Genomic DNA, 23513 nt, shown 5'->3' on the forward strand with positions numbered 1-23513 from the left:
GCGTGATAAATTATGATGTCTTCAGTGACTGCTTCCTGCTGCCAAGAGCTGTGGTCCTGGCCTACAGAGGGTATGGAGGTCTCTCTGATCTACGGAAAACAAGGGAATGGGATTTGAGACTGGAACAGAGAGGCTGTTAGCTGATTCTTCCAAAACAGGGGGTAGGCCAGAATCCCTGAAGCATCATTCATCATCTTATTATGGAATTGTATCATTCCAGATGTGAAGTTAGCAGACTGCTTCATATTTCATTGACTCAATTAATGCAGTCCTAAAAATAAGTCAGTTCAGTTAAATTGTTAAGTCTCATTTCAGGAGGCCAAGATGCAGATGGGCTCCCAAAGTGAGACCTATATTGTGTAAACAAGCAGTCAGGTATTGAATAAGAGGTATGCCTATGAAAACAAGAGGAAAACAAAGGTTAATGATCACAGCAAATTATAAAAGGTTTTGATTCTGTAAGACTAGTCAGTCCAGAAGATTTTTAGATGTAAGGATAGTTTCTTTTGCTAGAATGAAAGCAAGCAGTGACAATCTAATCTTCCTTATCTGCAGTTTGGATATTTCTGGTGATTAAATTCTGCATGGTTTACATAACATCGGTTATTAAGATTGTTTAACTTTGAGCTGTCTCCGGTCCTTTGGCTGTAATTTGCAAGTGCAGAGCTCAGAAAGAAAATTTCAGTTCTCAATAATTCCAAGTCAAAGGATGGGGGAAAATGAAACATCAGTTTGGAAGAATACTAGAAAAAAAATCAGGATCCAATTCAGTTTGTAGGTGAAAAATAAAACTTTAACTAGAGGCTAATCTCCACAACTGTGTATTATAGATACTATTTTTATTTTTATTTATTCACATTCAGGGCTTGATTCTATTGAAACATAATTCTCCCCCCTAAAATCACCCTAATTTTTTTTTAATCAAAGATAGCCAAATCAAGACTATTTACTTCATTAAGCCCAGTTTCCATTTAGACTTATTTGCATAAGACAAGAATAGTAATTGATCATAAAGGCTCTCTTAAATCTGCTTTGCTGGAATCTCATAAGGAAGCTCCAGATTAAACTTTAATTAGCCTCTCAGGGCAAAGAAGCCAAACCACAGAGCTATCCTCAACGTTTGCCTGAAATACCTATAGATTTGGGTGAATTCCTCAAGTTCTGGGGGTTCCCAAAATGTCTTGAGGTTCTTTCTTTGCTGTCTCCTAGGAAAAGATTGCCATGATCCATGTGAATAGCAAGGTACCAGGCCACCGCGAAGGGGTTTTTATTGGCTTCCAAAGTCAATCTTAATTTATAACTTAAATCTTTCTTGTGACATCCAGAGTCTAGGCATGTCTCTCTACTTACAATCTATTTTAGACTCTTTTCTAGTGTTACAATATAAATGTTTAGTATCCTATATAATAAAAGCCTAATATTCAAATCGACCAAATGGGGGAACAACTGGTTGCTATGATGCACACTAACCACCAGAGGGCAGACACACAACACAGGAACTGCCCCCAGCCTGCAGGCCCCAGGCCAGCAAAGGCGGGTGCCAGCAGCTGCCCACCCCCTCCCATTGCCCTGCCAGTTGCCCCACAGATTGGCCCTGATCGCTGGCCAGGCTAGGGACCCCCTACCCATGCACAAATTTCGTGTGTCAGGCACCTAGTATAAAATAAGGAACAGGTCAACAAAGAAACAAGTTGAGTTATAACATTCCTTCTATTTTTGAAGACATCAAGTGGTTTTAAAAAACATGATTTTAAGGGAAGAGAGTTTGGCAGAAGGCCATTTATAAAGTTGCCCCAAACCCAAAATGTACCCTTTAAAAGTTGGCACTGGTAGGACAGGCATATAGATATCTATGCTCTATTATAAAGAGTAATCCCATCTATCTGTATCATCCTGATGTTTTTGTGTGTTAAAATTAGTTTGAGTCAAAGAAACCACCTCGTTGGTACTAGCTTTTGGGTATTTTGGGCACAGGCCAGTTCCTAATTTAGGGAATCAAGCTGTTGCATACATGTTTTAGATTTTTAATAGGTTCAAAAATTCCCACATTTATTCCAGGATCTCTACAGCAGTACTGTCTGATAGAACTTCCCATCTTGATGGAAAGGTTCTAGATCTATACTATCAAATATGGTAGCCACTAGCCTCATGGAACTATTTAGCAATTGAAATGTGGCTAGTTATATTTGGGGAACTGAATTTTAAATTTCACTTGACTTTAATTACTCTAAAATTAAAATGAACTAGCCTTATGTGGTTCGTGGTTACCATATTGGGGAAAGCATGGTACTATCATCTAGGCCAGCGGTTGCCAACTGGTGGTCTGCGGACCACTGGTGGTCCGGTCCGTGAGGTACGAAAGGTTGGCGACTGCTGATCTAGGCTGTATCAACCCACTTACTGCCACTTCACTAGGCAACCTTGACTGCCAGGGAGTTAGTCTTTCAATACTTCTGCCTTGCACAATGCTCTTTTTGTAACACTCATTATAGTCAGAGAACACAGTCAGTATAATTTACTGAATTTATAGAGATTTGTGACTAAAATATGATAAACTTTTGGAAATGTTCTATAGATGCTAGAAAAGAAATAGTTTTCCCTTTGCAAGGTACAAAATTCAATATGTATTATATATAATATTTTTTTGGTCTTATTTATTCAAATCATAAAGTCATGATATTAAAGTCTCCCAGTTGTTTTTTTCTCCTGGTATTTCTAACAGTTTTTAATTTTATATTTTTTGATGTTACATTAGACTTGTTTATTCATTATAGATTTACTCCTTTATCACAATAAGCAGGCCTTTTGTATCTTGTTTAATGTTTTTTACTTTGAAATTGACTTCCTTATATAAATGTCATTCCTCCCCCTTCCCCCAATGTTGTTTCCATTTTTTTTGATACATATTGACTGGCAATGACTCAACCTAGTGTTCTTTGCACTTTTGAAGCTAATTTTTATTTTTATTACAGTACTAGTTTTAAAAGTCAAATAGTGGTTAAAGAGTAAATAAAAAAGGGCTCCAACATTACCTTCTCCCTCTCCCCCACTCCTATCCCACTTCATTTCTTCACAAGTGGTCACATTCACTGAGTTGTTTCTTCTACTCTTTACTTCCACATTTCTATCTATATTAATTGAATAATTCCATGACCTGAATGGGCCCTCATTTTTATTCTGGGCTGCCTATCCAATTACAACCCTAAAGATGACAGGGAGACTCAGAGCATCTGAGAGTGGCAATTCCCTGACCATGTCATGCCAACTCAGCAGTGCTTTCAGCAGTGCAAGTCCAAATGAGATGTGTAGAGTCGTTACCCAAGGACTCTCACTAGTACAATATGCTGCTGAGGAAGTTGGCCCCTCCAACTTGCCACTCTGCTGTCTGGGGGGCAGAGGTGAGTACTCGCCCTGAGGACCATCAACCCAATTGCCCAGAAAGGACCTGGAATCTTGAAGCAGGGAATCAGTCTTTGTGAAATATAATGGTCCCATCTATTTTAAACTAGAGAAATTGGACATCATGGTTCGTTTGGCATCCCAAGCCAATACTGCTCAGGCTCTGGCAGGACTGAAGGAATATATCACAGAGGTGGATGCTGACTTTTTCTTTGTGCAAAGTTGTGCAGGCCATTGGATGGTGTGCCATCAGGTGGAACAATCTGCAGAACTTTGTGTCATCACATTGCTTGGTCTCATCCAGACCAAAGCAGATTATGTGGTCCAAGAGTCAATTATTGTTATCAGGGACTTCTTCCACAAATACCCTAACAAGTATGAAACCATCATGGTCACTGTGTGGGCATTTACACTCGTTGGATGAGCCAGACGCTCAAGCTGCTAAGATTTGGATTGTGAGAGAATATGCTGAAAGCACGGACAATATGAATGAAACCATAAGAAACACAGGAGCTGGTACTGCAGGTCTTGAGTTTGGCAACACAGGATTCTGATAATCATGACCTCTGGGATAGGACTATATTTACTGGAGGCTTCTCTCTATGGACTCTGTCACAGCCACAGAAGCAGTCTTATCTGAGAAGGCACCGACCTCTGAGAAGTCAGATCTCATTGAGCCAACTTTGCTGAGTGAGCTAATCTGCCACATTGGTTCTTTGGCCTCTGTGTACTACAAGCCTCCCAATGCTCTTGTGGAGGGAAGTCATGGACTCCATTGCAAACACTTGCCAGTGCATCACAGAAGCACTGATGCAGGTAGCAGCCCTGTTGGCACCACCGCCGCCACCACGCTGAACAGCTTCGGGTTATTCTCTTCTCAAGGTGACCCGAGGGGCCCTTTAAACCTTGACCTTGGTCCCCCAGTCAATGTGCCATAGGTGTCCTCCATGCAAATGGGAGCAGTGGATCTCTTGGCAGTGACCTTGGTGGGAGGCAAGGGAGGAAGTCCAGCAGTGGGACAGTCCTTCATCCCATCATCCGTGTGTGCAACCTCTGCTCCTTCACCTACTCCTGTTGTGGTCAGCAGTGGTCTGCATGATCAATTTGAACTCTCTACAGGGATAGGTATGACACATGATGAGTAGGTGGCTCCTAAGGCTGTCTGGCTGCCTGCAGTCAAGGTTAAAGGCTTGGAGATTTCCGGAACATTTACTCATCAGCAAGGATACATCTATATGGAAATGAACTTCAACAACAATACTCTGCCAACATGATAGACTTTGCAATCCAGTTTAACAGGCATAACTTCTCCCGCTCAACACCTTGGGCGCAGTCATAAAAATAGAACCGCTAAATAACCTGCCTGTGGCTGTGAAAAACATTGATGTCTCCTACTTCAGCTGCCTTACCCCACTCAATGTGCTTTTTTGTGGAAGACGGCAAAATGGAGTAATTATTGCCAATAAACATGATCTTTAGTTTCAGATGAAGGAATGGTACTTTAATGCTGTTTCCAGCAAGTTGCAAAACAGCATTTATACTATGCCAAGCAGAATGTGGAAGGGTAGGACCATGATGTACCAATCTCTGAAGCTCATCAATGGCATGTGGATCTTGGCTGAGCTACATATCCAGCCAGGAAACCGCAATTGTACACTTGCTGAAGTGTAGGTCTCCAGACGCCTCTCAGTACCTCTATCAGGTCTATGACAGCATTTTGAAAAACTAATAGACTGGTCACCAAGATTGGTGCAGGCCAAGAACTCTTAACTGGAAGAAATTGTATTGCCATGTAGAATCTGAACCCAACTACACTGGGGCCACTGACCAAGGTAGTAACTAGTCTAACCTGTGCTAACTTTAGGGCACATCCTGCTGGATAGTTTTAGCTTCCTGCAGCTATTTGTAACCACTGCTTCAGTCATTTCCCACCTCTTGCCCCTGCTGCTGCTTCCTTGTGGGCTTCTCCCATTGTGCCAATGCTGGAGTTTTTAAGTGCAGTTTGATATTTTGTAATTGAGAGCTCATTTCAAAAGCAGAAAAAGACAAAAAATATTAAAGCAAAAAGAGTGTCACTTTAAAAACATGCTTAACATTCTTTGGAAGTTGCTCTTATCCTATAGGTTACCAGTTCATCCTCTCTTGTCAAGCAGTAAAACTTCAATCATTTATATGTACGTATATTTAAAATATGTAACTGAAAATAAATAACATGTATCTAATATGAAATGGCTAATTCAAGAGAAGTATATTTATAGAAAATATTAACATCAAAGAAAGTCTGTTTAACATTTTGATGCAACTTCAGTAACACTGTAGACTTTAAGACTACATCAAAATTAGGGTTTTATTTCATGTTTGCAGTAGTGATAACAGCAGTGAAGGAATGCAGTGAGTGACGACGGTGAGGGGATAACAGAGGGTGAGGCGTCTCCTTAAAGTTGACTGTTTTAGTATGGAGCTCCAATACCTGGGATGGGTCAGAAGCATAAATATGAATGTGAAATAGCTAATCTCTTTCATTTTACTATAAAGAATGTGCCCACTTTCCTTACCAAAGACCCTGCAAACAGGATTCAAATGACCATACTAACTGTTAATCAGTAATGATGCAAGAGTTTTACCAAGAAGCTAGGTCATTTGGGAATAAACAGAATTCCCTGCTATATAGTAGAGTTGGAATCTATTGAATATATACACACATCTAACTAGATGGTCACTCTTTGCCCCAGATCTGACTTAGAATACATGAGCACAATTCCCAAACTGGAAGAGATTAAATATTTTCATCTCCCCTAAATTTTATTATTTATTTATTTTAAAATCTCCCCCAAGGATGTTTTATTTTTTTTGAGAGAGGGAGGTGGGAAGGAAGAGAGGACATCAATGTGAGAGACATCAATCAGTTGCCTCCCACATGTGCCCAATCAGGGATGGAATCCAAAACCTAGGTATGTGCCTTGATCGGGAATCAAACCTGCAACCTTTTTGTTGTACAGGATGCTCCAACCAACTGAGCCACCTGGCCAGGACTTATTTTTTATTTTCAATTTTTATTGAATTTATTGGGGTGACACTAATAACATTATACAGGTTTCATGTGCACAATTCTTTAATACATCATCTGTATATTATATTGTGTGTTTACCACCCAAAGTCAAGTCTCCTGTCACCATTTATCTCTCCTTTACCCTCTTTTACCTTTCCCTCTGGTAATCACCATACTGTTGTCTGTGTCAATAAGCTTTTTTAAAAATTCCTTCACCTTATTCACCCAGTCCCCTCCTCCTCTAATAGCTGTCAGTCTATTATCTGAGTCTGTTTCTGTTTTGCTTGTTAGTTTATTTTGCTCATTAGATTCCACATATGAGCAAAATTATATGGTATTTGTCTTTCTCTGTCAGGTTTATTTCACTTAGCAGAATACTCTCCAGGTTCATCTATGCTGTCACAAAAAGTAAGATTTCCTTCTTTTTTACAGCTGAGTAGTATTCCATTGTGTAACTGTACCACAGCTTTTTATCCACTCATCTACTGATGGGACAGTTGGGATGTTTTCAAATCTTGGTGATTGTAAATAATGCTGTAATGAACATATGGGTGCATATATTCTTTCAAATCAGTGTTTCAGGTTTCTTGGGCTATATTCCCAGAAGTGGAATCGCTGGGTCTTAAGGCAGTTTCATTTTTAATTTTTAAGGAAGCTCCATGCTGTTTTCCAGTGGCTGCGCCAAATCTGCATTCCTACCAACAGTGCACAAGGGTTCCCACATGTTCACCAACACTTTTTTGTTGATTTATTGATAGCCATATTGACAGATGTGAGATGGTAGCGCATTGTGGTTTTAATTTGCATTTCTCTGATGATTATTAGTGACACTGAGCCATCTGTATGTCATCTTTGGAGAAGTAACTATTCAGATCCTTTGCCCATTTTTTCATGGAATTGCTTGTTTTTTTTTTTTTTTGAGCTGTTGAGTTATAGAAGTTCTTTATAAATTTTGGATATTAACCCCTTATTGTATGTTCTCCCATTCATTGGGTTGTCTTTCCACTTTGTTCATTTTAGATTTCCTTTGCAAAAACATTTCAGTTTGATGTAGTCCCATTTGCTTTTCTTTTCCCTTGCTCAAAGAGATATATAAAAAATATTACTATAAGAAATATTGATTTTATTGCCTGTGTTTTCTTCTAGGATTTTTATGGTTTCAAGTCCTACATTTAAGCCTTTAATCCATTTTGAGTTTATTCTTGTGTATGGTGTGAGAAGGTGGTCTAATTTCATTGCTTTACATGTATCTGTCCAAGTCTCTAACACCATTTATCAGATGGGCTACCTTTATTCCATCCTATGTATTTTCTTGCCTGGCAGGTATTGACTGTAATGGCATGGGTTTCTTCCTGTGTATGCTCTGCTTGTGGAGTTTACTGGATCCTGTTCTGTTGTTTTCTGAAGCTGGCCACTGGTTGTGCTCGTTTTGGGGCCTCTTGGGAGGAACTCTGGTGCAGGCCTATGTTAGATGCTGCCCTGTGACTGGCCCAGGGAAGGTAACCTGCTTGGAGCTAGAAAACTATACACAGTTTATAGCTACCTCTGCGGGGCCTAGGTGCGAACAGGAAGGACCAAACTATGCACCAAGGCCGGCTTTTATTAGCACCAGGCCCGGGGGCAGGCTAGCAAAAGTCTCAAGGCACCCAAGATTTGTCTCCATCTGCTGGCTGCCTGTTAGACTCAGTCACTGAAAGAGCCTCTGGTGGTACTTGAGTTGCATGAGCAAGGTTCTCAGTGAGTCATCAGGTAGAGGTGAGTGGTTCTCACCAGATTGACACAGGTTCAAACTGAGTGCCAGTGCTGGGCCTGAGGCCACTCAGCAAATGTCCATGCAGGGGCCCACAGACCTTTGTGGTAAGTTGGGATCTTACAGAGTAATCAGGGTGAGGCCAGTAGAGTTTATAAGGCCCAAGCCAATCACGATTTGGCTGCATGAGGGAAGGCTCTGCATTGGTTGGGTGTACAAAGGAAAAACAGTCCCGGTGCACAACCCACAAAACTAAGTCTGTTCAAGATTCTGCCAGGAGCTGAAGCTCCGCAGGGAGGGGCTCCGGGAGCTGGGAGATTAGGGCTAGTAGATTTTCTGTGAGGGGGAGGTTCCAGTCAGCTTCAGAGAAGGAGTGGCCCCTTTCACAGAGCCACATAACTCAGTCTGTCCTGGATTCTGCCCAGACATTGGCAGTGTTGGTCCACCAGGAGTTTGGAGGGAGAGGCTAGCATATCTCCTGTTAGGGGGTGGCGCCAGTTAGGTTCATGGGAAAGAAGGGGCAATGGCCCTCACTACAAAGCCACACCAGTCACTGATACCCCCGAGTCTGTCCAGACCTCTGTACCCCAGCCCAGGCAGCTGACTCCTCAGTAGTAGATGAGCTCCACAAAGTGGGGCTACAGGGAATCCAGAGGGTAAGGCTATTGTATTCCCTCAGGGTGATGCCATAAGGAAGGGAGTGCTCCACCCAAGAAAGATGGCATCTGTAGTGTGGGAAGAGGGGTGCTGGCGGCTGTCCCTTCAGCTGTCTTCCCAGAGCCACAAACTCCAGTCTCTCCTCACATGACTCTAGTCTGCTCCGCCCTCCCTCTGCCAAAACCCTGGGTAAGTGGCTGTAAATGAGATTTTGTGCATTGGTCCTTTTGAGGGCACTGTGTCTCTAGTGGACTCCTGTCTCTCCCTGGCAGACAGAATCCCCAGTGATTTTCTCAGCCAGATGTGTTGTGGGTGCTTCTTCCTGGATCTGGTGTTCTGGGGTGGGGAGCCCAGCTTGGGGTTGAGACCCACTCTTCTTAGGGGTAACCTTTGCAGCTGAGCAGTTGAAACCTCAGTTGCTGCCCATGGGAGCAGAATCAGCCCTTTTCATGTCTCTGCCCTTCCTACCAGTCTCTATGTGGCTTCTCCTGTAAATCCTTGGTTATAAGACTTCTGTTCAGCTTATCTTCAATTGGTTATTCAGGTTGCCTGTTCTATATTTTAGTTGTAATTCCAGTTTGGTCCTGGAAGAAGGTGAGTATAACATACTCCGCCGCCATTTTGGATCTTTTGCCATACATTTTACTTTCCATTAACATAGATAATAAAAATCTGAGCATATGAAATATCTAGGCAAATTCATAAAAACAGAAAGTAGTTAGAGGTTACGGGGGGCTGGGAGTATGGATGAGAAATTATCGCTTAATGTGTACAGAGTTTCCATTTGGGATTATTAATAAGTTTGTAAACAGATAACTGTGGTGGTTACTACTTAGTTTTCCACTTAAAAATAGAAAATGTTAAGTTATATATATTTTGCCATAGTAAATAAAGCGTTTTTAACCATGTGTGGTTTATTACTTATCAAAACTAATAGAAATTACAGTTAATTTGGGGTTCTATTTCCTTCACATGAAAGAATTCACTAATTCTGTATTTCTGATCACAAATGTGATATAATTCTCCAAAGTTGTTCCTTTCAGAAGAGAAAGTTGGAAAACTTGAAATATGATCAAGAAAAAGAAAACAGGAAAAAATAGTCAAAACAAACTTCTTACTTTAATTGGTTCAGGCTGCATCACAGGTGCAGGCATAGCAATGGCACTTGAAGCATAAACCTGGTGATATGTTCCTTGAACTCCATGATCAGAATAGGGCTATTACAAAAAAAGAAATGTATTGCCTTTCATTATTTAAAAATAGTTATTCAGCACTACAATGTACTAGGCATTTTGCTACACAATGGAGAAACACATCTCCCATCTTTAACTTATAGACTGATCTCGGACAGACAAGTAGTCAAAATTACCATAAGACCTATAAGACATGTATAAGGATGCATGGGAGGAAAGGTAAGAACTACTTGATTTAGCTTAAGAAAGTTGGAGAGGTAGCCAGTCAAGTTTTCTAGTGGAGCTGAAGCCTGAATTTGAAGAATTAGGAAAAGAAGATGGGACTAGTATGCACAAAAACGTCGAGGCAACCAAGAACACATCTCCTTTGGAAGACCTGCGTAGACTGTCTGGTATGGCTGGAGGAAAGAATATACACTAAAAAAGAGCCGAAAGAGAGACATTAGAACAAAAGGGAGGGAAAAGATCATATAAAAGCAGATTTTTGGCCTGTCCAACAGATGGTGGAACCATTTATTGAGATATGGAATACAAGAAAAGCAAGTTTGATGCTTATGTAATTGTGTGTAAGGGGGTTGGAGAGAAGTTAGGTTTATAATATAGGGTGTCACCCCAAAATGTATAGACACTTTAATAGCTGATAGCTCAATTTTGAAAATAAAATGTATTCATACTTTTTTGGGGACAACATATAAAATCTGAGGTATTTGTAGGGCTCCTAGTAGCAATATACTGTTGATAGAAAGCTTAATGGCTCCATCTAAAGTGTTTTCTACTTAGCAACCTACTTTATTAATTTACATATCTTTGCCTACACCTTCTACCAGAAACATTAAAATAAAAGCATGCATATAACATTTTTATGAAAATATCATAGAAATAGAACCAATTATAAGCTAATATAAGTAGTAGCTCCAGAAAAATCTTATTAGAGTCCACTGGTTTAATACCAAAAGTAGATTGTGGCTACAAATCTAGTGTTAAAGAATTCTTACCTTACTTCTCCCTCCCCTTGAAAACCAGAAAAAAACAAAAAGAACCAAAGATAGATTAAAAAAAAATGCCATCATCAATTAAACAAGGAAATACCCATTATCCCCAAACCACGAACAATTTAGAACATCTGACATATGCTATGCAATTTGGACCCATATAAGTGAGGACTATGAAGCCTCCTCAGATTTCAGGAAAAATAAAGGTCTGCTTAAAAATCAATGTTCTAAAAGACCTATTGAAAAAGTCTTAAGTGTAGGGGTATGTCAGGTCAATGCAGCAGAAGGGAATATTTTCAGAGATCCAATTTCATATTATTTAATAGCAGGGGATATGGAATTGAAGGAGAAATCATGTTTCCATATTTTTATCTACTGCCTTGTCTTATAGTTGAGGAACACTGCTGGAGGTGAAACAGGTTGAAGGTAGAAAGGGAAGTAGCAATTACTACAACCCAATACAGAAAATGATTCCCAGAATGCTAAAAACCGAGGGAAGAGCATCACAACCAGGAGACTTACAACACCGTGCAAAGCAGCTTCAGACAACAGTCTGATCTTCCCACCCTCTATTTTGACAAGTAGCTGGTCTCATGTAAAAATTAGCATAAAGGTGAAAAGGAAAAGCAAGCAACTTAAGCATGCATACTGCCTCTTCAACTACATTAAGGAAAGACAAAAGTTGAAGAAAAGGGTGAGAAAGTACCCTAGAAAAACTGAAAAAGTTCAGATAAACATAATTTTTTTGAATCTTAAAGAAATTATAATAACATGATCTCTAAAAAGGAGCTCAAAAGAGAGATTTTAAACCAAAATAAATTTATAGACAATGATGTAACCAAAGTGGCAGAGATTGAGATAAAAAAAGATTAAAAATAAGAGAGATGAGATGATGCCCTGGCTGGTTTGCTCAATGGTGCAGTGGTTCTCAACCTTCCTAATGCCACGACCCTTTAATACAGTTCCTCATGTTGTGGTGAGCCCCAACCATAAAATTATTTTCGTTGATACTTCATAACTGTAATTTTGCTACTGTTATGAATCGTAATGTAAAATCTGATATGCAGGATGTATTTTCATTGTTCGCAACCCACAGGTTGAGAACTGCTGGAGAAAGTTGGTCTGTGCAACGAAGGGTCGCAGGTTTGATTCCCAGTCAAGGGCAAGTAGCTGGGTTGCAGGTTTGAGTCACCACATGGTTGGGACGCATGTGGGAGGAAATCAATCAATGTGTCTTGATGTTTCTCTCTCTTTCTCTTCCCCTCTCCCTCCCTCCATTCTGCTCTTTCTAAAAATCAATGGGAAAAATATCCTCTGGTGAGGACTAACAAAATAAAATAAAATACATAAAATAGATGAGAGCCTGATTAGTCATAATAAAAATAGAATAAACATAATGAGAAATATAGTCATAGTTACCTTGAAAAAGTATAAAACAAGTACCATGATAAAATAATTACCTGAGAGATAATAGATATGAAAGACAAAAAGTGATCTATCGCCCTGACCAGTTTGGCTCAGTGGATGGAGCATTGGCCTGCGGACTGAGGGGTCCCAGGTTCGATTCCGGCCAAGGGCATGTACCTTGGTTGCGGGCACATCCCCAGTAGGAGGTGTGCAAGAGGCAGCTGATCGATGTTTCTCTCTCATCGATGTTTCTAACTTTCTATCCCTCTTTCTTCCTCTCTGTGAAAAATCAATAAAATATATATTTTTTAAAAAGTGATCTAACATATACATAATTTGTATTCTATTGTTTAAGTCACCCATTCTGTGGTACTTTGTTCCATCAGCCTTTGTGTAAACTACACAAGTATCAAGCAGTTATTTTGTTTTTGTTAATCCTCATCCGAAGACATTTTTCCATTGATTTTTAGAGAGTGAAAAGGAGGGGGAGAGATAGAGAGAAACATCGATATGAGAGAGACACATTTGAGTATTGGTTGCCTCCCGCATGTGCCCTGACCAGGGCCAGGGATCAAGTCTGCAATGGAGGTATGTGCCATTGACGGGAATCGAACCAGGGACCCTTCAGTCTGTAAACCGAGGCTCTAGCCACTGAGCAACCAGCCAGGGCTCAGCAGTTCGTTGATAGCTAGTCTTATTTTCTTTCCAACTTTACAGACAAAAACATGTTGAACAAGAATGTAAGAACTCAAAGAACATAGCATCCATGTGCCTTCTTTAACAAAGATACTTGTAGATGTAATCAACCAAGTGATAAATGGAGGAAGAGACGATGAATGAAGAAATCCCGGTAAAGGTATTTTTTTTAGTAATCATTTAGATTCAACTGTGGACTTTTTTGTTCAAGAACAAAATTATAATGTTATAAGTGTTAGCAATATAAAAATAGTACAAAACATTTAAACTGGGAGGTGGGTGCTAATTTCCTAATCTTTCACAACACCGATTTCAAACATGCATGTGCAGTTCCTGGAAAATATCTGGTAAGGTTATTAGTAATGGTTCAGGAATATAATTTAAAGACATGCTAGTCACCATCTATAGTTATAAAATAAATTTGACTTACGTTTTTTAAAGGAAGAATTTTTAAAAATTTTTTCTTGGCTTAATTTTTATGTGCTTTTAATTGACAGAATGTTAGCAACTACAGTGGGGGGCCTTGACTTACGAGTGTCCCGACTAACGAGTTTTTCGAGATACGAGCCGTCTCTCGGCCGATTTTTTGCTTGGAGTTGCAAGCTAAAATTCGGGTTACGAGCCAGCTTCAGATACCCCACCGCTAGTTGGTACAGCGAATGTCACAGTGAATGCCACAACATCAGCCCAGCATCACATGTCTCACTCGTTCACTTTATGATTTGACATACGAGTAATTTGAGTTACGAGCTCCGTCATGGAACGAATTAAACTCATAAGTCAAGGCCCTACTGTATATAGATTGATAGACAAATCAGAAGTGGTATTTGGTATCTTACTCTTTAAAGGAGATCGAGTCAGGAATGAGCCTAGTAAAGTGAACAGTTGATTTGAGAAATGATTCTGAACTAGTTAGTGAAGAAGTCTAAGATGAAGCATTCTTAGATATAAAAAAGGAAAAAGATAAGATATGCAACTTCAGTGACGGTCTTGAACAAACACTTTTAGAAAAGAAAAAGAAATAAATGTAAGATAAATTACTTGGAGACTATTACGTACTTCTGGAATGGAAGCTTCCATCAGAGACAGCGGAGGAGGAACGCATCCTCCATCTTGTGCAATTTCCACTGGTTGATAAAAAACCTCCGACGGTTGTAGGTATAGGAACGGAGCAGAAGAGGCAGGAGACTGAAACACAAAATCATAATTCCAAATATGATTAGTTATGTCACTTAAACCAAATGATTTACCCAACAGGTGAGAGAAATGTTTGTTTCATATTTTCCTGAAGTTCTTTTTCAGGGATAGCTTAGAAGTATCTCAGCAACAAATTAGGAGTTCTGGGGTTGTTATAAATTCCAGTTGTATAGATGTCATTAAAAAACTGTATCACTAGTAAGGACTACAAATTCTTAGTGCTTCAGAACCTCATCTATAAACTCAGATAATTTTATTAAGATCACTACTAAAGGCTGTAATAATATAAACAATGGTATTTAAACTATCATAAATATCTATTCTCAGCTTTGTGACTCGCATGGAGGTGAAAAATGTCAAAAAAGATGAAACAATCTTTTGGTGGGATACTATTTGTTATCAAAGTTGGGAGATAGAATACCTATTTGAGAGCACAGGTCAAACAAGCAAAATATGAAGGCTAGAAAAATGTTAAAATTTCCAATAAAACTAATAAAAAGAAGTAATTTTTTCATGTTTTTGCAACACTCACTCATTTATAAAATGCTCTCACTTACATAGTCTCATTTGGTCTTCACAAAAATCATATGAGGAAACTTACAAAGGGAGAGTAGTCTCATTACTTCTATTTCACAAATGAGGAAGCTGAGAAATATAGTGATTAAATAAACTGCTAAAGGTATCACAGTTAATAAGTGAAAGAGAAAGGTCTCTAACCAAGTTCTCCTGATTTTAATATTCATGCAGTATTCACAAAAGCACAGTGAAAAAAGTTAATATTTACCTGAGGAACACTCCACTGCCACTGACTTGGTAGACACTGTGCAGGGGTCTAAAATGAAAGAAAAAAGACCCCACAGATAATAAACAAAGGTTAAAACTGGATTATTTACATGCAAAGAATGGAGTTGGACCCCTATACCTCAAACTACGCACAAAAATTAACTCAGAATGGATCCAAGACCAAAATTAAGACCTAGAACTATACTTGATTTTAGCCAAAAGGCCGAGAAGCGATGAAGACCTAGAACTATAAAACTATTACAAAAAGGTCATAAATCTCTTATGACTTTGAATCAAGCAAATTTTAAAATTATGACATCAAAAGCACAAGCAACAAAAGCAAGAAAAAAGATAAACTGAACTTCATCAAAATTAAAATCAATAATGTGTTGGCAAGGATGTGAAAACATTATAACTTTTATCAATTGCTGGTAGGAATGTAAAATGGTACAGCCTTTTTGGTAAACAGCATGACACCAAAAGGTTAAACACAGAGGTACCATATAAACTCAGTAATTCAACTCCGACGTGTAAGAACTAAGAGAAATGAAAACATGTCTGCATAACAAGCTGTACACAAATGTTCATAGCAGCATTATTTACAACAGCCCCAAAATAAAAATAAAATAAAAACAACCCAAATGTCCATCATCTGATGGATAAACAAAATGTAGTATATCTATATAATGGAGTATTATTCAGCCATAAAAAGGAATGAAATACTGATACATGCAACCACATGGACAAATCATGAAAACATTATGTTAGGTGAAAGAATAATAAAAAAAAGATAATATTTTATTTATTTTTGGGGGGATCAAATGATATTTTTATTTTGAATGTTGATATTTGAAGAAAGGAGTAAAATATTATTTTTAAAGAAGATCCTTTTTAAAAATATATTTTTATTGATTTCAGAGAGGAAGGCCTTAAGAAAATATTTTAATAAAAATATCTGAAGTAAAATGATTTATATATAGATTTGTTAGATAAATAAAATCACTACTTATGAAGTGAGAAACACAAAGGAGATAAAACCTGACTAAACCATGAATTACCTGATCTGATTAGCAAAAATTGATAAAGCTATCAATCTTGAATTTGTAAAAAGAAAGGGTAAGGGACTATTTTTATCAAAATGGGAATTTTAAGGATAGACTGATGAAGAATATATAACTCAAAAGAAGTATGTGAAGTAAAATTATTTCTTATATTGTAAAATATATTACAAATTGGTACCAAAATCTTTCCTAAGTATATGAAGGCAACATACTTTCAATTTTATACCTGCAAGCAGAAAACCAGAGTTAAAGTATAAAATTAAATTGCATTAGAAAATTTCCAGAATACATCCGCTATGTCAAGTGAGCTACAGCTGTATGTTAATCAATCAATAACAAAGGAGCTGGCTCAATAGGGTGCAAGCAGAAAGGGGCTTTCCTTTCCCACCCTCCGCTTTAAAAGCATTGTGCTGCGTAGTCTTCCTTGCCCTCGGAGAAAAATGAGGACAGGTCACTTTTGGGTGTGGTAGATTCCAAATGCCGACTCTCTAGTAAGAACTTTTGATTCCAGCGAGACCACTCTAGCCTTTGATTCTAGAAGTTTACTTTACACAGATTATTTCTCTACTAAGGTAATTTCTCTAGAGTTTTTTTTGGAAAGAGTCTCTTCTGTGAGGTTCACACCTTGCTTTTGGGAAACATAACCTTTGCTTGCTGTGAGAAGTTTAACACATTCCCACTGTAGACCTTCCCTCCTAGCTCTGCCTCCCGTAGACCACTCGAGCTTTTTCTTTGAACTTTTTTTTAGGAGAGGTCGGGTCCAAGTGATACCATCTCACAAATTTCAAGGGAATATTAAGCTTAGTTATTTTCAGAAGTCCTCTTCACTTGGTTGAGGAGGACTCTTAACTCCCTTGTTAAGCTTCCTTCTTACCAATCTTCCCTATCAATCTCATCCTCCCCTTATCTGTGCACAAGGTGGGCATTGAGTTAAAGATCCCCAAACTGGTTTCACAATTGGTTTCTCATGTTAAATGATCTGGTACTTAACGTTCTGTGTTTGGGGCCTCTGCTGAAAATCTGAGCCTGTTTAGGAAAAGTCATGCTACATATATATTTTAAATAAATATCATTAAGTTCTATTTTTAGTAAGTGAAACATTTAGTTTTATATTTAGCATAGTAATATAATAATAACTGACCTCCCCAAAGCCAGTCTAATACCAGAAAGAATTCCAATGACCTTAACATTTCATGTGGGTCTGTTTTAAAAGTTCAAAAAGAAAAAAATAAACAAATGCATTCTCTTTTACTATTTCAGAGTATGAAAGAATGTGGTTTTATTTGTGAGTGGTATAGACCAGAGGCTGGCAAACTTTCTTTGTAAAGGGCCAGAGGATGAATATTTTAAGCTTTGCAGATCATAATATCTCTGTTGTAAGTACTCAACTGTGCCACTGTAGCACAAAAGCGTCTACAGACAATATGTAAACATGTATGTCTGTAGTTCAACTATGCCTTACCTACAAAACAACAAAATAGTCTGGCATTACAGTTCACTTATCCGTCTCCAATAAGAATGAAAAAAAAATGCTGGCTAACTAAAAGATGCTATAATATAATCACAATATAACCGTGATTTTAATGTACATTACAGTTGACCCTTGAACAACGGTTTGAAATGTGTGTGTCCATTTATACATGGATGTTTTCAATAAATGTTGGCCCTCAATATTTTTCAATAAAATTGGCTCTTCACATCCCCAGATTTTGCATAGAATTAAAACAACTAAGGATGTGAAAGACAGACGGTACGCATTGTTCTATGCCATTTTATATAAGGGACTTAAGCACCCAAGGATTTTGGTGTCTGTGGGTGTGGGGTGGTGGATCCTGGAACCAATCCCAGAACTCATGTGTGTGGTAGGGGTCAGTGCCCCTAATCTCCTCAGTGTTTAAGGGTCAACTATGTATTAAATACGGTAACAAGAAATTAATGTAAACAGTAACATTAAAAATTCAGTCTGTGGTCCAATATCTGTAGATCTTACTTTAGGAATTATTTCTAAAGACTTTTTAGATTGTTAGTCAGGGAAACAAAACTGACCTAATTATATTTTGTAAAAGGAAGCAAATAGTCCATCTTCCTGTATGACATTGTTTACTCCTCCTATAACCCCGTCAGAAACCCCCCCACAAAAACACTGCTATCAAGACTTAACTATCTCTTTAATTACTACAGTATTTGCATGACAAAGAATAAAGTGAGAGATACCCAAAAAAAGACTAAAGTGATCAAGGAGAATTTTCACTGTACTAATTTAATGTTTACCTGGTAGTGATATGCAGACTGCTGATAAACAGGCTGAGTTACCATCACAGGGGAACTAGATATAGAACGTGACTATGAGAGGAAAGAAAACGGAAAATCATTTTAGGCAAAATTCTTTAAAATAGTTTATAATAAAATTTATCTCAAATTGTTACCTAAACCCAGGCAAATTATAGTTTATTATTGGAAATGTCATTTTCCCACCTCTTATTGATATTACCAACTCCACTTAAGTTTATTAAAATCATCACAGTATTCCTACTTCCATGTGGTTTTATTTCCATGGTAATGTTAAAACCACCATCAGAAACATTGCTTTTAGTTCAAAGATTATGAAAATACTAGAGGCTCGGTGAATGAAATTCATGCACTCGAAGGGGGTGGTGTCCTTCAGCCTGGAAGCCCTCAGGGGATGTCCAACTGATAGCTCTTAGCGCTGCTTCAGAGGCGGGAGAGGTTCCTGCTACCCCGCTGCGCTTGCCAGCCTGTGAGCCTGGCTTCTGGCTGAGCGGCACTCCCCCAGTGGGAGTGCACTGACCACCAGGGGGCAGCTCCTGCATTGAGCATCTGCCCCTGGTGGTCAATGTGTGTCATAGTGGCCGGTCATTCTGCTGTTTGGTTGATTTGCATATTAGCCTTTTATTATATAGGATAGGTCTAAGAATATTCAGAGGGCAATGGCAGCTAGACTTAAGATGTCACTACCTATTTCCATTGTGGAGACCAGCAGTAGATAGTTAATGTGTACATAGCATTAGACTTGAATGAACAATCACAGCTGATTTTGCCACTGATTTCCGACTACTTATAAATAATCAACATCCTATTTCCTTGTTATAGATTTAATTAAAGCAAATATATAAATTATTGAAGCACTTGTTAAATTCTATTTTATTCATTTGACATTTAAATGAATTAATCATCCAATAAATAAACTTACAAGTGATTTATCTGTTTGGAAAAAGTATACACCTAACACTCAATTATTCAAAGTAACAGAGTAAATCCCCAAATTTAAAACCAGCTTATTAATAAAACAGGCAAGTTGTTTTAAGACAGGTAAAATAAGCTTTAATGATAGCAATTAAAATTCATTTTCTAATAATAGGGATGTAATTTACATTGTTTTAATGTTTTTCCCCAGTAACTAAAGAAAAGTATTATAGCTCTCTTTGCACAATCTGTAGACTATCATATGCTACTAAAATTGCACCATAGATTAACATTGGAGAATAATAATTTATTAATAGACTATAGGAGGAGCAAAACATGGTAATCTTAGCAGATACAAAAAAGCATTTATTAAATTCAATAGCCTTTCATAATAAAAACCCTTAGCAAACAGAATAAAAAGGAACTTCTTTATTGATTTAGGGCATTAATTCTTCACCAGGTTTGACTTTGTCCCTGTAGGGAACATCTGGCAATATTTTTGGTTTTCTAAATGTAGGGAGGCTAAGACACTGCTAAACATCCTAAATATACAGCCTCCCACAACAAGAAATCATCTGGCCCAAAATGTCAGTAGTGCTGAAGTTGAAAAGCCCTGGTTAAAATTAAGAGTATCTTTGAAAACCTCCAGTGCATATGTATGTATGTATGTATGTATGTATGTATGTATATACAGGGTGCTCCCCAAAATATATATACACTATTTTCTGAGAGCTCAATTTATGTTACTTTCTTTTCAGATTTAACACATTAGAATTAATAATTATTCAAAGTGTGTATACATTTTTTTGGTACACCTTATATATGTATACGTGTGTGTGTATAAATAAAATATTAATGGCAACTCACTGGACTTATTTTCTCTGTCAAAACAAGGTCATTGTGTTATTGCATAAGCACTATAGCTGAGGTACTGCCAGTGTGATAACTCAATGCGGAAAAACATGAGAAACAGAAGAGCAGAAAGCAATAGAGGTACATTGCATCATAAATGACTGTCTCTGTGAGAGTTTGGCAGTTTAAATATCAACGTTTAAAAATCAAAAGCATTACTACATACCAGCCACAATGTATTGAAAAAATAGGATTTAAAAACATATACCATTCATAAACTATAGCGTACCTCAGAATAAATTCAACAAAAAATGTGTCAAACTTTTAAAAAATATATTTTTATTGATTTCAGAGAGGAATGGAGAGGGAGAGAGAGATAGAAACATCAATGACAAGAGAGAATCATTGATCGGCTGCCTCCTGCACACCCCCTAATGGGGATCGAGTCCGAAATCCGGGAATGTGCCCTTAACCGGAATCCAACCTGGGACCCTTTAGTCCACAGGCCAATGCTCTATCCACTGAGCCAAACAGCTAGGGTATGTCAAACTTTTTTATGAAGAAATCTGATTGATGGATGGAAATAAAAGAGGACCTAAATAAGTGTTCACTAGTAAGAAAATTTAATATACCCAAATGTTCCAAATTGATCTATATATTGAATCCAATTTTAACCAAAACCCAAAAAGGTTTTTCAGAGAATGGAATAAGCAGAATTATAAAATTTATATTTATAAAAGCAAAAACTTATAGATGAGAGACTCCTGAAGAGCACAGTGCCAGAATTGCCCTGTCAGATCTTATGATTCATTATAAAGCAATAGGAATTAAAACAGAATTGGGAAGGGCAGACTTGGAACAGAGAGCTCAGAAAGAGACCCACACATAGAAAACTTGGCATTTGATAGAGGATTTGTTTCAAAACTGGAAGAGAATAGATTAGTCAACACAAACTCCTGATTTGATATCTACATGTGAAAAACAGCAACATGACAGTATTTTTAAAATAAAATATAGAATACCTGTATTCTTTTTAAAAAATATTTTTTAATTGATTTTAGAGAGAGAGGGAGAGGGTTAGGGTCTAGTTAAGATCCATCACCACACATAGGACCTTTTCTATTCTTAAAATATACAGCTACAAAGTTTGATAAAAACATACCTAACCAAATCTACAATATATAGCAGTGATGGCGAACCTTTTGAGCTCGGCGTGTCAGCATTTTGAAAAACCCTAACTTAACTCTGGTGCCGTGTCACCATATAAAAGTTTTTTGATATTTGCAACCATAGTAAAACAAAGATTTATATTTTTGATATGTATTTTATGTATTTAAATGCCATTTAACAAAGAAAAATCAACCAAAAAAATCAGTTCGCGTGTCACTTCTGACACACGTGTCATAGGTTTGCTATCACTGGTATATAGTATGCCTAAACTATTTAAAATTATGATAAATTTCAGTTATCAACTTAAAAATGAGAGTATTCTATAATTTTCAAAAACATTTAGAAGATATAGAAGCAAAAAACTTTTAAGACTACTTGTCTTAGACAAACTTATGACACATGCAACATTTGGATGTTCATTTTAGTATTGATTGTAGAAAAAACTTAAAATGTCCCTCAATTAGGGAATGTACACTCATACAATGGAATATTATAAAATTTTAAAGTAAGTGAACTAGAAATACTATAATAAACATGGTTTAATCTAAAAGACTTACTTATATAGTGTCTAAAAACACCCAAAGCAATACTATATATTGTTTAAGCATACCTATATTTGTAGTAAAAACATATAAAACAGGAAAGATATTCTGGGGAGGAAAGGAGGGTAAGAGAATGCAAGCAAGGAGACTTTATGCAAATTTACCGTATTTTATTCTTGCCATTAAAAACCTTAAATATGGCTAAATGTTAACATATACTAAACTTGAGTGGTAGCTACATGGCTATTATATTATTATTTGTACTTGTCTGTGGTTGACATTTTTTGGAAATAAAATAAATATTTTAAAAATTAATAGTAACAGACGGAAACCCTTCTAAAATGAAATTACTTACGGGCCAAGGTGGTGGGACAGAAGTTACTTCTGGAGTATGAAAATAAGCAACACCATTATGGTAAGTGTAAGGATATCCAGTTGAAGTTGTTAGGTACATTGTTCCAGCTGCTGGCATTATACTGGAACCTAAAGAAAAGATTAAATAATAATAATTAAAATGCTAAATTTAACTTTAAAGACTGTAATTTCTGAACACTGGAAAATGTTTATCTTAATACACCTATATAGTTACAGTAAAAATTGAATGTTATGTTATTTTTTAATTCTATATGTTAAAATATCTTTGAAGTATATATTTTCAAACTTATTACCTTAAAAAATTTATTAGCTTAAGGTGCATAAAAAAAGAAATAAGTTTAATAAGAAATACTAAAATTTCACCAATTCAGACTTTAATATCAGTAAAATGAAACACAAAGCTAACAGATAGATTAGATGATTATTTTTACAATGTAAATTATATGTAATTCATTTACTCTACAGTCACTGTAGTGAAGTTCCTAAGACTTAGTAAGACATTTATTTGTAAAGGCCAATGGTGAGGGAGGCAGTGAAGTTGGAGGAGATTCTACTTTCTGGAAGACATTTTGGTTCCCCCCTACAAATTCTCAATTGATAAATACCAAATCAAAACTAAACTCGCTGTTAACTTCTAAGTCAAGAACTGAACAGCATATGAACACAATCTATTAATTTGTCAATGGATGTACAATAACTACCTAATGTTTTAAACATTCTAGTAGACACTAGGACAAGAGATAGAGTAAGAAAATTTAGTTACTAATTTTATGTGACACTGTTCCTTCTAGCCGAAAACTGTTAGAGATGTTAATAAATATTATAGCTAAAATCTATAAAGAGGCTTAATGTAATAAATGGGAAGAGTGAGAAAAAAAAGAGAAGAGTTGAAAGCATTACAGAAATCTGAGGAAGGCACATAATTTGGCCAATTCTTAAAGCTTTTGGGACTGTTCCTTCTGATAATTATGACACATGTGGTTGGGTTATAGAATATATGTAACCATAGTTTCTGATATTGGGTCTATATTTTAACGTTCAGTACTTTCACTATAATTTTAAGTTACTTTTCTAATTAGAAAATTTTCTAATTAGTGGTTCTAAATTACTTACAATTAATTTTGCAATTTTAAATATATTTTTATCTGATTTTCCCTTTAAAGATGTAACTATATGGAATATATAT

At 37.1% G+C, this 23513-nt stretch overlaps 1 protein-coding gene across 1 annotated transcript in view; it reads right to left on the reverse strand.

The window, feature by feature from the left end:
* The window catches only part of BOLL (boule homolog, RNA binding protein), a 32593-nt gene that overhangs the window by 1545 nt on the left and 7535 nt on the right, over window positions 1-23513 (reverse strand). The window contains exons 3-7 of the mRNA XM_006767087.1: window positions 22308-22435; window positions 18456-18527; window positions 15125-15172; window positions 14203-14331; window positions 9974-10072 (exon numbers count right to left, since the gene is read on the reverse strand). Coding sequence (XP_006767150.1) covers window positions 9974-10072; window positions 14203-14331; window positions 15125-15172; window positions 18456-18527; window positions 22308-22435 — 476 coding nt within the window. The remainder of the gene's footprint in view (window positions 1-9973; window positions 10073-14202; window positions 14332-15124; window positions 15173-18455; window positions 18528-22307; window positions 22436-23513) is intronic.

Source organism: Myotis davidii, unplaced genomic scaffold (assembly GCF_000327345.1).
Source record: "Myotis davidii unplaced genomic scaffold, ASM32734v1 scaffold221, whole genome shotgun sequence".
Classification (NCBI taxonomy): domain Eukaryota; kingdom Metazoa; phylum Chordata; class Mammalia; order Chiroptera; family Vespertilionidae; genus Myotis; species Myotis davidii.